The sequence below is a fragment of the Pleuronectes platessa genome, chromosome 11 (assembly GCF_947347685.1).
Source record: "Pleuronectes platessa chromosome 11, fPlePla1.1, whole genome shotgun sequence".
Classification (NCBI taxonomy): Eukaryota; Metazoa; Chordata; class Actinopteri; order Pleuronectiformes; family Pleuronectidae; genus Pleuronectes; species Pleuronectes platessa.
Genome location: NC_070636.1, coordinates 14,502,955 through 14,518,331, shown reverse-complemented (window position 1 = coordinate 14,518,331; position 15,377 = coordinate 14,502,955). Strand labels below are relative to the sequence as shown.

General features: G+C 42.9%; 2 protein-coding genes across 2 annotated transcripts; one reads left to right on the top strand and one right to left on the bottom strand.

Annotated features, from left to right (window-relative positions):
- The first annotated feature begins 285 nt into the window (after positions 1–285).
- On the top strand, positions 286–4,650 carry c11h14orf28 (chromosome 11 C14orf28 homolog). Its single transcript, XM_053434005.1, has 5 exons — positions 286–587; positions 844–1,368; positions 2,434–2,523; positions 2,611–2,745; positions 3,591–4,650. Exons 1-5 carry the CDS (start codon positions 508–510, stop codon positions 3,772–3,774), a joined length of 1,014 nt encoding a protein of 337 aa, XP_053289980.1. The 5' UTR covers positions 286–507; the 3' UTR covers positions 3,775–4,650.
- Positions 4,651–4,725: 75 nt separating this feature from the next.
- On the bottom strand, positions 4,726–13,986 carry LOC128450509 (kelch-like protein 28). Its single transcript, XM_053434004.1, has 6 exons — positions 13,829–13,986; positions 12,806–13,066; positions 12,091–12,728; positions 11,511–11,954; positions 8,296–8,504; positions 4,726–8,161 (listed from the first exon to the last, which is right to left on the bottom strand). The coding sequence occupies exons 2-6, from the start codon at positions 13,064–13,066 to the stop codon at positions 7,998–8,000; spliced, it is 1,716 nt and encodes a 571-aa protein (XP_053289979.1). The 5' UTR covers positions 13,829–13,986; the 3' UTR covers positions 4,726–7,997.
- Between the last annotated feature and the right edge of the window lie 1,391 nt (positions 13,987–15,377).

Genomic DNA, 15,377 nt, shown 5'->3' with positions numbered 1-15,377 from the left:
TTTCAAGAAAAAAGTATCTCTATATTTACCAATCTATCTATCTATCTATCTATCCATCTATCTACCTCTCTGTCTCTCTGTCTATCTAACTCTATATCTACCTCTCTGTCTCTCTCTGTCTCTCTGTCTATCTAACTCTATATCTACCTCTCTGTCTTGCTCTATCTATCTATCTATCTATCCATCTATCCATCTATCCATCTATCTATCTATCTATCTATCTATCTATCTATCTATCTATCTATCATTCTCACACAGGAGAGGGTGTAACTACGCAGAGAGCCAGCAGGGGGCAGCACTGTATGTCCACACAGCGCCCCTCTGACCTGTCAGCAGCAGCAGCAGCAGTGTTTATGTTCCTGGGCCTGACGTGACGTTCACCGCAGGTTTGTTTTGCTGCCAGCGAAGGTGTCATCATTCACACTGTCATTAGAAAGAGCGAGAAATCACTACACTCGTGCAACTGACGTTCACTCCGACGCGAGACATGAAGAAACACCGGGAGCTATGGAAAGTACATGTTGTGTCCTGAGCGACAACGAAGAGCTGCAAACACGACACACCGAGAACAACCCGCACTCCGAGAGGTAAGTTGATAGCAAGATGCTAATTGGTCACACGGGGAGGTGTGGGGGCTCTGTGTATTTCCTGGAGGAGGTGTGGGCGTTACTACTTCATGCCATTGCTTTGTTTTGTCTCTGCAAGCTAACTCCATGTAGCTGTTTGCACATAGTCTGTTCACGTTGCTCCGCCCACTCGCAAAACTGCACCAGCACCACACCGCTGCTGCAGACCAAACCTCAATCAAATTTAAGCTAACTCGCGTGCATCATGTGCCTTTAGGTCCAAGACGCTGTTTGAGGAAATCCGAGCCTCCATCAACAACAATGACAAGGAGGACCGCTCCTTCTGGAGGCCCGTGCTGCCCTGGGGCGGCGTCTTCACCATCAAGGCGGGACGAAAAGCCATATCATGCACCCCCCTGTACGTCAAAATCAACCTGAAGAACACCTGCACCATCGACGGCTTCCTCATGATCCTCTACGTGATCCTGCGGGACAACCAGGGCTTCCCCCGGGAGCTGGCTGTCTTCCTGGGCAAGCCGTTCGTGGAGTGTTTCCTCTACCTGATGGACTCCTGCGATTACTCCACCGTGAAGATGCTGTGGATCTGGGACAGGATGTCCAAGAGACAGTACCGCTCCGAGGTCCACCAGGCGGCGTTGGAGATCGACCTGTTTGGCAACGAGCACGAGAACTTTACAAAGAACTTGAAAAACCTCATGTCCACCATACAGGAGAGCCTGTGCACCAGCTGGAGCTGCCCAGCACGCTTCCAGGAGTTCATCAAGACCACCATCAACATCAGGTATACTGCACACAGACAGTATAATATACCATCAGGTATACTGCACAAAGGCAGTACAATATAACATCAGGTATACTGCACACATACAGTATAATACAAGATCAGGTATACTGCACACAGGCAGTATAATATAGCATCAGGTCTACTGCACAAAGGCAGTACAATATAACATCAGGTATACTGCACACATACAGTATAATATAACATCAGGTATACTGCACACAGACAGTATAATACAACATCAGGTATACTGCACAAAGACAGTATAATATAACATCAGGTTTACTGCACACAGGCAGTATAATATAGCATCAGGTCTACTGCACAAAGGCAGTACAATATAACATCAGGTATACTGCACACATACAGTATAATACAAGATCAGGTATACTGCACACAGACAGTATAATATACCATCAGGTATACTGCACAAAGGCAGTACAATATAACATCAGGTATACTGCACACATACAGTATAATATAACATCAGGTATACTGCACACAGACAGTATAATATAACATCAGGTATACTGCACAAAGACAGTATAATATAACATCAGGTTTACTGCACAAAGACAGTATAATATAACATCAGGTATACTGCACATATACAGTATAATACAACATCAGGTATACTGGACAAAGACAGTATAATACAACATCAGGTATACTGCACACAGACAGTATAAATCAACTTCAGGTATACTGCACACAGGCAGTACAATATGACATCAGGTATACTGCACACAGACAGTCTAATATAACATCAGGTATTCTCCACACAGGCAGTACAATAACCTGATGCTACAGGCACAAGATGGACAACGTGTCTAAACTTCCTCCCATGCTCCAGAAATTATCCAAAATATCCCAGATACGAATGCTGCCATCTTGATTTGTGCCCCTTGATGTACTAAACTGTAACAACCTCCAACTGGATGCTTTCCCTGCTGCCTCACTTTCTTTTCACAGACATATTTTCATTTCACCAAGTTGGTCAAATCCTGAATGGGGTGTTGTTGGATCTACATTTCTGTTAATGTCATTCTCACATTTTTCCACCAGCCCTCCTCATGAGCTGCCTCACAGAGACCCCATTCAGTCGGCCGTGGACGAGTTCCTCTGCCCTAAGCTCCTCCTCTGCTCAGAACTGGGGTGAGATCCGAGGAAGACGTTTGTGACCCTCTGACTCGGTTCAGTCTTGTTCCACTTCTGTGACCGATTGTTCGTCTTTTTACACAGGTGTGATGGTCTGAGGGAGTTCTCTCAGAGGGTCTTCTGCCACGGACCCCCACCCTTTGTCATTCTGAATATGCAGCTATGGAAGTCAGAGGAGTTGTCCTACGTTCCATACCACTTGGCTCTCTGTCAGCACAGGTATGTTTGGTGTACAGCAGCGTGAGTCCGCCTCACTGTGGTAAAATTCACTATCACATGAACTCCCACTGCACTGACCTGCAGTATTATGGCTTTGGCAGAGGGCCATGCTTTCAGCTTTTAGGCAGAGATCTAAAAACTATTTAAGCGTCATAAAAGGAGGCTAAAAACAGTAGTAAATGTTAAATGAAAGCATAGTGATAGTTAATTTTAGAAACTATTTTAGTTTTTTTAGGAGTAATAGACAAAAAATGAGGTTCCAATAAACTTAAAAGGGTTACCGCAGGATCTTTGAAATTTAGATAAACTGAATTCCAGGCCCTTCAAAATACCTTGAATATTTTTAAATATGACATACTAGATTATGTTAATTACACATTAATTTAATGCTACTTGTTATTTTCCTCTATTTATTTATTTATTTTGTGAGAAATGTTTTGTCGGCCTGCGTAGTTTGCAATATCTCTCTGTAACGAGTAGTTATTTCAGGTTTTTATGGAATAAAAGTCGGAGGTAGATGACATGGGTTTAAATACTTGTTTAATGCATCAAAAGATACTTGATGTTCGATGTACATGTCACCGCAGCACCTCTGACACACTCACCAAACCAAAGAAAATGTACCTCCATTCCTGTTGAACGCTGTTTTCGATTAAACATGTCGCTCAATCCTGAAATCATACCAAAATGGTGTAAAAGGTTTTGATATTGAACGTGCCCCAGCCGTCATTAAACAACTAATTGAATTAAATGTTTTTAGACCAGATGCAGGTAAGTTTGCCTCTGATACCACCTTGATCACAACATTACAGATAAACACCTCCTGTGTCCTCTTCTCTTCACAGGTACTTACTTGAGGGCGCCACACTCTTCAACAAGGAGGAGCATCACTACTCTGCAGCTTTCCAGATTGACGGCTGCTGGATGCACTATGACGGATTGAGGAGCGACAATCTGATCTTGTTACACAAGCCGCCCGAGCTCTTGCTGCTGTCCTCTCTGGTCTACACCCGTGCCTCTGAGAAGTGAACTGTACGGAAAGATGGATGATGAGCAGGAGACGCACTAAGCATAGGAGTGAAAGCATTCATCCACCCTTCCTATGATTATTTTGATATGACCCCATGTTGGGCATCACATGATCGTAGCCATTTCCCTCTACTTATCGCATCATTTGAATCTTTTAGTATTTCCCGTCAGCATTTGCTTACTGTTGGCTGTGAGAGTGCTGAATGACATGCTTCATTTCACCTGAATGCTTGCAGCAAGCTCACTGTGCAAATTGAAAGTTACTTAACTTTTTCTAGAGGCATGCTTGGAATCCAAGAATATAATGGACTATAATAGTTCTGGGTTGATAATCATAAATGACCATATCGATGAATAATGCACATTGAGTGAATTATCTGTCACAAAAAAGTTGTTAAATTCATCACACCATGAGGGGGCATTTCTATTAAGGAGATTACATTAACTGTGTACCACATTTGTAAGTGTTTTAAACTCTACATTTATGCATATCAGCCCTTGCTCAAATTGAACTGGTGCTTTTTGTATGTAGACTGTGGTGTGAGGGTCAGAAACAAGGTGAAGGTCCCTGTCAGGTTAACAGGTCAGCTTTTGTTTCTTACCATGTTTGGGATGAGTGAATGTTAAAAGTACAATTGTACATTTAAATGTTACCAGGCCACTAAGCTGGCAGCATTGACTCAGCATATACTGCATTCTCCTCCACAGAAGATATTACTTTTTATAACTTTAAAAAGATTTGTTGGTGTCACACGGTGCCTCTGCCAATGAGAGTTAGTATCTAAGTGAGCTCTGTTGAGCATTAATCCTTTATCAAGGCAATTTTTTCTATGCAAACGTTGTCTTTAAAATGAAAAATACAAATATTTTGGCCTACGTGTGTATTGATTTATTCGTGTTGCACGTCTGAACAGAATGGATGAGGATCAAAAGAGCCACATAACAGCAGACTACCTTTTAAGGCAGGCATTTTATTTTTATACTGGGTACAACTGCACCACACAAACTGACTAGAATGTATGTAAAATGTCTTCAATCAAAAACATGGTCAAAATGTGAAAAGCTACCGTTTTTCCTACACCTAGGGTTATCTTGTACTTCCAGTATTAATCCACAGGATATAAAATTCAAGATCGCCATCACCTCACTACTCCGGACACACGATGGGGGGGGGGGGGGACGTAAAAGAAGCAGAGTGGTCATTTGGCTAAACATTGACATCAGTTTCAAAAAGGATTTTTTTTTCTGTCAGACACAAACATTAAGAGTGGCAGGCCGTCGCAGACCAGGTGTTAGTCGTCGTCCATCTGCTCTCTTTGAACAAGCACTTTGGTGAGAGTGGTGGCAAAAATAAACAGGACATTGGTTAGTTAGGCCATTACAAAAAAATACACACACAAACTTAACTCTAAACACGCCTTCCTTTTGCAGATTAACGTTTGCAGCTTTTCATCAGCCTTGCTCTAAAAGTAGTAGTTAGTATACACCTCAGATGATGACATTACACGTAACATTGACGCTAGATGAACCATGGCAGCAGCACATTCACGCCTGCATGATTTGTGCTGTGATAAAGAGACATAACAAAATCCATTACAGTAGACAAAAAGAATCTGGTTACAGAACATAAACAATACAAATCATAAATACGAATAAAAGAAGTCATTCACATCTTCATAAAATAATTATGCAGGAACATACATCAGTTTGCTTACACTCCACATGGTGAGGCAAACAATCTGCGACAGACTAAGTCTCACCAGTGACACTCTGACCAACATACAAGGCAAATGTCATTAAAGTGGAAGAGCACATGTCCTGTTTACATGACCGGTACATGGTTAAAAACTGCTGGTTATCAGTATTTTCATGTGTATACTTCAGTTTGGCACCAATTCATTAAATTGTGAGCTATCCATTAGAATCTAGATAAATAAACATATGCCTTGTACAAAATTAAACAGCATGCACAACAAAATGACAACACAAAATGTCAATTAAGATGAGGCAAAGTCAATGGTACCAAAAGTGACTGGACGGACATGCCATGTGGGGAGGGGGTTCAACAATATGAAATGCCTTGGCTTTTTAAAAGAGACAAACACAAAACACACTCGTCCACACACGGAACAGAAAATAATAATATTGCATTTTCTAAATGCCGTCAACCTAAATTATAAAACATGTACAAATTACAATATGTATCAAATAGTTTGGTAAGTGCAATGCAGAGCTTGGTTTTAAGTTTTCATGTATGTGCAAACCTCAGTGCACAAAACAACTCAACTAGACTTGAACGCCGACAGTGACTCAACAAAGTGGCACCACGAGAAGTCGTTTCCTAGTTTGGCACCCCCTCTAATGCTGTGCGTCGCTTGACCTTTCTGTCAGTGGAGCCCGAAGCTGCACCTTCAGCCAGCCTGGGGTCATAATACACACCCAGACGTACACTCAGTCAGCTAATCAGCTCTCTCTCCCAGACACAGGACTGGTGACAGTGACGACTTGGCCTGAGGTGGCTAACAGAGCCCACGGTGCTTTGTCTTCCATAACCATGACAGTATGGAAGAATGTGACGCTAATACATTAGCAATGATTAAGTGTTTCAATTCAAAGAGGGATGCAGTTTCTGGCCCTAGGGGTTGGACGAACGGAGAAAAATAAATACAAAAATAAGGTGCATGTTTTGGCACTTTACATGAAACTGAACCAATGACCTCGAACCTGATCTAACACACAAGACCATGGCCGCGTGTTTGGTAGCAGGTTGGCGAGCATACAGACTTCTCACACACCTGATTGGAGGCGAGAGTGAAGAGTTACATTGTACGGGCACCAGGTGTTGAGACAAGGCAAAGCATGCTCATATCCTGCATTAGGGATCATGTGAAGACATTAAATGCCTATAAAACATAATAGTACAAAAAACAGTGTGGATTTTTGATGGGGGGGTGGAATTATGGGGGCAGAGGTTTGTGGTTGTCCAACCAAAGGACGTCCCTTTCAGTACGACTTAATTTTATTGCATCGTTGGGGGCCATTTAGGGTTTTAACGCATTTAAATCAATATGATTAAACATGTAAAGCTGTAATGATGCAGAGATTGACCTAATTGTGTGAGGCAACACAGACAAACAGCTGAATCCTAAATATAGCACCAGTTGGTATCGTGTACAGACCAAAGGGTGAACATAGGGCCAGGGTCGATTACAACTATTGTGAAGAGTAGCAAGTGCATGACCCGACCTCAAGAGGCTGTAACAGAAGCTAGAACATGGGGATCATTATTTTCTTAACATGGCTCCAAGAATGACAGACTAGTGGCAAACAACGAGGAGAATTCGTCATTCACCTCTAAATTGACCCTTGGAATCAAACTACACACATACATTCACACGCTAGTGACCCAGTGCAGAAAAAACATTTACAGGCAATGCACTAGAGGATATATTCATCTATATATATTTCATTTAGACAATTTACAAGAGAGGAAAAAAGGCAGCCCTTTTTGAGAAAATATAAAGATTCCAACGTTTTTTTTGTGAAGCACTGATTTTGATGCAGAGCTCGTGGGTCGCTGAGCACGAGCATCGGTTCTGCACGTAAACACGCAGCAAAACAATCCTATCTGACATGCACTTACTCCTCGAGCATACACACGGACATACACACTAACATGGCCGACAACCACATATTTCATACAAGTACACAAGCGGTGTTCTAAAGTTTGAAGATATGGTTCCGTTTTGCAGCAGGGAAATTAACGAGAAAAAAAAAAAAAATGTAGGTGTTAAATGGTATGACGTAAATAAAACACAAATGTGTGCTGACATAACAGAATAATGAAGAAAAAAGTGACAAGATTTTTCCCACAATCCTCTGGGAAATGGCTCAGAGTCCTTATTGTGGTCCAGCAGCAGTAGAGCGGTCGTCTCCTTGTGCCCGTGACAGCAGCCGTCCAACTCTCTTCCTTTCACATCCACGCAACTTCGTAGCTCTTCATCGCCACAGCCATGTCTGTGGTCCCCCTCTCTCTCCAGCCAGCTCGCCCAGCACATTGATCCACCCAGCAGGCTCTCTCATCCTCTCCTCTGGTGTTCCCATTGCTGTGCAGCGCTACCCTGCACCTGGAGGATGAATGTGGGACGGAGGAGGAGACAACAAAAAAGAAAAGTCTTCGTGTCTAAGTTCTCTTATTGGGTCCTAGCCAGCTGGGCCATGGGTCAAAGGGCAGTCAGGCCAAAGTTACAACGGCAGTACAACATGCCGCTCGAGTCCAACCAGCTGTCTGAGATGGGGTCATAGCGCTGGACAGTGTTCAGGTAAGACGACCCAGAGTGACCTCCCACCACATAGAGGTAGTTGTCCACAATGGCAGAGCCTACACCTGTAAAACAGTGATGTCATATGTGGCTAGTTAGGAGTCATTCTCCTTTTATTTGATGAAACACTATCAGCAGATGCATTATATCCTCCAACAGTGGGTTTAATCATATAAGAATGAATAGGGCATGAACTCACCTGTGCGAGGTTCGTTCATCGGCCGACAGGCTGTCCACTGGTTCTGGTGTGGATCGTACCTCTCAATGCTGGACAGGTGTGACACTCCATTATGTCCACCAACCACAAATATGAAGCCGAGCATGACGCCTACTCCAAAGTTAATCCTCTTATCTGCCATGGGGGCTACCATTTCCCAGGCATCCTTGCTGGGGTCGTACCGCTCCACGCTGCGCAGAACAAAATAACACAGGTTAAAAAATAAAACTCAGTTCATTTGAATATGACATGTCACTTACAACTGGTGGTACAGAGTTGGGCAGATAGTTGTGGTTTTATGCGCTTTGCATTTTTTAAGCTTTTAACGATTTTGCGATTCTCGCAAGATTAACGCAGAGCTGCCAACTCTCACGCTTTGAGAGTTGGCAGCTCTGCGGAGTCAACCACCAATCAGAACACACGCACGCACGCACGCGCACGCACGCACGCGCACGCACGCACACGCACGCGGTGGACTCCGACCCCCGCCCACTCGCTCAGAGACACAGTGAGATCAGAGCTCGTTCACGTGAAGCAGCCGGTCACTGACTGACTGCTTCTTAACTATGGAAACAGTGAAAAGACAGTTTCTCTGGTCTCAGCTGCTCAGAGCTCAGCGCCGCAGCTTCTTGATCAGAGCAGAAGCTGCAGTTGGTTTCTACCGAGCTTCAGTTTCTGTGTTCGCCTCCAGTCTGACCTGCTCTCGCTTTTCGTTTTAATATTTCGCCAACTAAGATATATATTTTTAAGCTATTAGGCTGCAGCTTTATGTTTTTATTTATTTCAAAATAGGGTAAATATTTGAATCGTTTGACAGCACTACTTTTTACCCTTGTGTCAGATTATACTTTAACACAGGGGTCTTCAACGTTTTTCAGGCCAAGGTCCCCCAAACTGATGGCGAGATGGAGCAGGTACCCCCTACTATATAAATTGCATAAAATAGTGTTTATATTATTCTGGGCCTAGTGCCATGGATAAACATAGCTACCCTGTTATTGTGCATTCAATACTACCCTTGTGGGTAGTAGCATGCTAACATTAGAAAGGTGGCTCAGACACCTCGCAAATCCTCTCAGACTTATTTTTCAGTTACAGTAATGTTTTTTTTTTTTTAACATTGTACAGTGTCTATTTCTCTGTAAATTTTTTAAAATCGAAGCAAAAAAAAGTCAAACAAACAACTTTTAGTTACAAATACGACCATTTACAGAGTTTGGTCCGCCATCTTTTATTTTTGAGCTTTGCACTCTTTAGACGTGAGCATAAACGCGATCTGATTGGCCAGTGCTGTGCTGTCGTATTTGCATGAAAGGGGCTGTGAACCGGTGCCCAGCTTGAGAGAGCTACTGTGTGTAGCTGAATGTGTGCATTGCTGACTGAAAGATAACGTCTTCTGCCTCATTTTATCCGTTCGCTACAATATGTTGAATTCATGTCAATGTGTATCTAAAGACAATATATACAATCCTGGTTCTGAAGAGGTGAATTTTGTGGAAACATTTCTTTTGAAAAAAAAAAAAAAAAAAAAAAATTGTCTTTTCAACCAAAAATTTGGCGACCGCCCTGCAGTACCCCCGCGGACCCCCTAGGGGTCGCGGACCCCCTGTTGAAGATCACTGCTTTAACACATCAGGTTTTCAAACAAACAATATTTACTCACATTGCATTACCACCCGTCAAATCATGTACCATTAGATAATACATCTATCCATTATCTTTACAGCTTATACTATGAGGGTCGCAGGGGGAGCTGGAGCCAATCCCAGCTGACATTGGGTGAGAGAAGGGAGACACCCTGGACAGATCTTCCAACATATAGGGACAAAAACCATTTAGCACTTGCATCTACGCTCAATTCTTCAATTAACCTAACATCAATCTGCTTGTCTTTGGCCTGTAGTTAGCCAGAGTACCCCGAGAAAACCCACGCAGATATGGAGAGAACATGCCAACTGCACAGAAAGAACCATCTAGGATTTGAAGAGGGAACCTTGTTGTCGTGAAGTGAACCCACCCGCAACATATTTGAAAATCTGTCCACAATCTGCAAACATCAAATAAGAAACCGTTTTAGGTAATCAAGTTGCACATTTTGATTCAAGGATTTACTTAGTTACTAATATCTTTGATTTTTCAGTAACTTGCAGTCCAAACAGTAACTGATCCATTTCACAGCTCCCTACAATACCCAGCTTAAAACTGTAATAGACTTCCTATCATTGTCTGACTTCAAGTTTCTACAAACAATGTATACAAATATATGAACATACAGACATGGACTGAAATAAAGGCTGTTTTGGAACAGATGTTTATATTTTAAGTTGATATGATAAGCAAAAAACATCTGAACGCACTTCAAAAGATGTTTCAAGAGCAGGAAACATACACACGCAAAATTTTTCAGCACTATACTACATAAAAAGCAATAATTACTCAAAAGACTTATTTCAAACTACAGAAAGTGTGTTCGTTTGGTCTCATAACAAAATCACTCATACACACAGTCAAATGAAACCCTGGCAATGTGGGGTTGTTTTGCAGTGTGCTAGAAGCCACTGGGGGAAGAAAAGAAAAAAACAGTCCCCAAAGATTGTTTGTCCAAACACATTCTCCTGAGGAGTTTCAGGAGTCAAGGAAACGAGCAACAGAGACACGGCTCTCCAGAGATCTACAGCAACAACAGAGGTCTGAACTGGCAGCACACAGTCAGGCAGCCTCTCAGGGAAACTTCAGCAACCACTCATGCTCCGACTCCTCTTCACTCATTAACAGGTTCCTGGTCCTTTTCTCAGAGACACTTGACATCCTTCACTTGATTGCCAGTTCAATTAAATAACTACAAGACCTTGAGAGAGAGTTGGATTCGGAGATCTCAGAGGGTTGACAAGCTTTTCACTGGGATCAAGGTCTATTTTAAAATAGGTGCGACAGAGCACCACAACCTTACAAATCTTAGGTCAAATGTCATCTATAGGGACAAAACTACATGGAGTTGCAGGTTTTGATTATATATGAAGAAACTGATTTTTGGGGAATATAATTCATGCAACCCATAAAATTGTACAACATATGTACGATTGTGTTATTAACAGTTTCGACACAGACAAACACAAGATTGCAGCACTTTCTCACTTCCATATGGGTTCATTAAACTCAGATCAAACAGGCAGCATAACCATTTTCAGTGGATTTACCTGTTCATGTGGGCTGGGCCATAGCCTCCAATAGCGTACACCATTCCATCCAGCACAGCAGTGGCGAAGCAGCTGCGGGACTTTGTCATGGGTGCCACCGGCTGCCACTCCTTCAACTTAGGGACGTATTTCTCCACCGACTGAAGGTAATACTGCCCGTCATAGCCCCCCAGGGCGTACAGCTCTCCGGCCAGCACCACCACCCCGAGGGTGCTGCGGCACTCGGCCATGCGCTCCACCGAGGACCAGGTGTTGCTTTCGGGGTCCCAGCTCTCCACTGTGCTCTCATGTCTCCGATAGCTGATGCCCTGTCTCATGTGTGTGGCAATGCCTCCCACCACATATACCTTGTGGTCCAGCACTGCTACACCAAACTCGTACCGTGGCACGCTGAGAGGGGCCAGTCCGATCCACGAATCGGTCTGAGGGAAATACATTTCCATGCTGTGAGAGAAGGGCAGAATCTGATTAGTCTGATCGCTTTTAAACAGATCATACCAAAGGCTTAAACAATACAGACATTTTGAAAGTTACCTTTATAACAGTGCTTAAATTATTATCCAGACATTATCATCATTACCTTTCTAGTGTGGCAAACAGTCCAGCCTTGCCTCCGACTGCAAGCAGCACCTTGGGAGCACACCTGGGCCGTGCGGACAGAACTGTCTGATAGGAAAGTCGGTGCTCTGGCATAAAATGATATTTAAGGGCCTCATTGAGCAGGTGCTTGCATGCGTGGTCATCTCGTATAAGGTGGTTGGCTTCATATAGGCGAGTGAGGAATTTGACGCTGAGGAGTGGAAGGCGAACGCAGTGCAGCAGCTGTGCCAGATGCTGCTGTCTCTCAGTTACATCATATTTGATCCACGATTCCAGGGCGTAGAATACAGTCTCCTCCGTGACCACCTTAAGGCAGTCATTGGACACAATTTCGTCCAACTCGGCCCTCGTCAGTTCAAAAAACTCCTCCGTCTGACAGACGTCCTCAAAGTTCTCACAGATGAACTTAGTTGCAGCCAGGCACAGATCGTGACAGCCATACGTCTCTGCAAAGCGAGAGATGCCTATACAGTTCCCAGCATCGAGCTGGCTCTCCAAGAAGGAGCAGCACTCCTTAAGCACTAGCTTAACCTGGAGTAAGTTGGCAGCCGGGAGCAAAGATTCCACCGTTTCCTGGGAGATAAACACAGTACCAGTGTAGGCGTACTCTACGATGGCCTGCCACAGAAAGAGTAAACATGTCACATAAATAAAAACCAGTGAGTGCAGTTAATGACCGGCGGCTCCGAACATACCTGCAAGGCAGTCTCGTCGATGCACTGGAACTCCACCTCAGAGGTCTCCTTCTCGGACAGGTTACCCGTGAACATGGCCTTGAAGTAAGGACTTATGCTGGCCAGCACTACTTTGTGGGCATGGATCTTGGCATCGCCCACACGCAGGACAATGTCACATAGTTCATGATCCTGCCGCAGGAGCTGGAGGCCTTGCAGCAGCTGCTCCGAGTGGGGCCGCGTGAGACTGGCAAACATATAGGATTGGTCCTGCTGGTCCATCTGCGAGGAGGGGTCCACACGTTAGTGCAGTGTTGACATTGTGGTTTAGTGAGATCTGTTAGATTTACTGACATGTAGCTGGAAATTAAGCAGCCGTCATCCCGACCACAAGCTCAAAGTAAACACAGATCTGTGCGACATGACACAATAACAACACGTGTATGACTCATTCAGGGATGTTTTGAAGTAACACGGTGGTGAATCAGACGTGTACTGCTCGCTGTCTTCTAGGGAGCATGATCTTTCTTAATCCAATGCTAACGGGGCTTAAAGTTAAACAGTCGTACCGGCCAGAAAGCAAATAACTAACCGGTTAGCCTCAAATCTACGGTCTATGTGCATGTATGCTTAATGACGTCCAGAAACAGAACGGTAAGGGTTTGTTGTCTGGGGCCTTGGCTTGATTTCTGTACACGGCTGGTCCACAACTCGCTAGCTACCACTTAGCTTCGCATCAGCGGACAGTTAATGCAGCCACCACACTTTTTCCCCAGAAACAAAATCCCGCGGATGTCATGTCTACATTAACATTCATGTCGCCGTCATAATGTCAACAACGTCCGACTCAAGCAAATACACGGCGCCGACATCTGCTCCATTGCATTGCAGTGAGCGCACGTTAGCTGCTAAAAATAAACACGGTTACTGTGGCTAGCTGCATCATTGATTGATATACAGTAACATGGCTGACAGGCACTGTACGGGACTCCACAGCTCGGCTTCACGTCACATGTACACAGCGCCACACGCAGAGGGACAAACCTGTAGCCTGTGGTCCGTCTTTAGCGCCGCTGGAAAAGTAACGACGGGTTTTGCAGCGGCGGAGTTCAGCGGCGGCGACGACGAGTGGGGACCCCGGGCGGCGATGAGGAAAACAACCAGCTACCACTGTGAAGCTAAGCTCAGCGCTACTGAGAAGCTTTTATACGAAGCAGCCATTACAGGAGCACACGCACTTCCGCTGCGTTCAAAATAAAACCACGCTGTCACTGCTCCATGTTTCACACGCAGAAGAAGTGTCAGAATCCGTTGATGATCATTGGTTCTAATGTACAAACTTCAGCAGTGTTTTCATTCTTAGAGGCAGAACAACACTGTCCGTTAGACCTGATTCATAACAACAGTGTAATGGTGTACGAGTCCCAAATGCACATTTATTTTAAAGTAAAAGTTCAAGATAAGGAGATAAAATATCTCTAGATGTTGTACAGTGGAGTAAAAATGTGGACACAGAAATAACAAAAATAATACAAGTATTATGTTTGAAAGTAAGTGAAGGATATCGGAAGTGGGCTTTCACAAAAGTTATTTAATAACAACATGAATGATATGATATTAATAATAATACAATATTATTAACAATAACTAAATAAAACTCTCTAATAAGTTACATGTTTTTAATGACAATATAGATACATATCGGATTATTGACGATATAATATCATATATTTATAATATTTAATATTATATATCAGTAGTTATAAATGTATTAACATTATTTATCAAATATGAATAATTTATAATGTTATGATATCATATACAATATAAATATGAATGAAGGTGTTACATATAATACGATTTATATGATAGGTTTTATCGTGTTGTATTATTATATTGAACAAAATTTGAATATTAATTCTACAGTACAAATTGGAAATATTAACATAAAATATTTAAATGTAACATGTCCTGCTTTAATAAATATATTTTGCAAACGTAGCAATTACTCTAGATGCTAAGCAGTGGAGTAAAATGTTAAATGTATTTAATTAACATTTTCTGAAACAATAACAAAGATTGGAATTTTTTCATTTACATTTTTTTTTATGAACTTAGGTATTGGTACCCCTAAGATGATATAGCAGTGGTTTAAAGTCGAAAAAACTCTTGCTTCGTTAAGTATTTATGAGGCCCTCTTTGAGTGATATGCGACCAGGCCTATCAATCAATCAATCACATTTTATTTATATAGCCCATATTCACAAATCACAATTCGTCTCATAGGGACAGAGGATGTTACCCCATATTAAAGATGGGGTGACATCCTCTGTCCTTAACCCTCAGCAAGAGTAAGAAAAAACTACTAAAAAAACCTTTAACAGGTAAAAATATGTAGAAACCTCAGAGAGAGACACATGTGAGGGATCCCTCTCCCAGGACGGACAGAAGTGCAATAGTGATATAAATATAAATGTCAAGTGTAGGACAACATCATCAAGATTAAAGTTATCACTGGTCTCATTCTGGAGCATTGAAGACCTCTCCGGTAAACACAAATGGAGACGACCACAGCTGAGAGTCACATTATTAT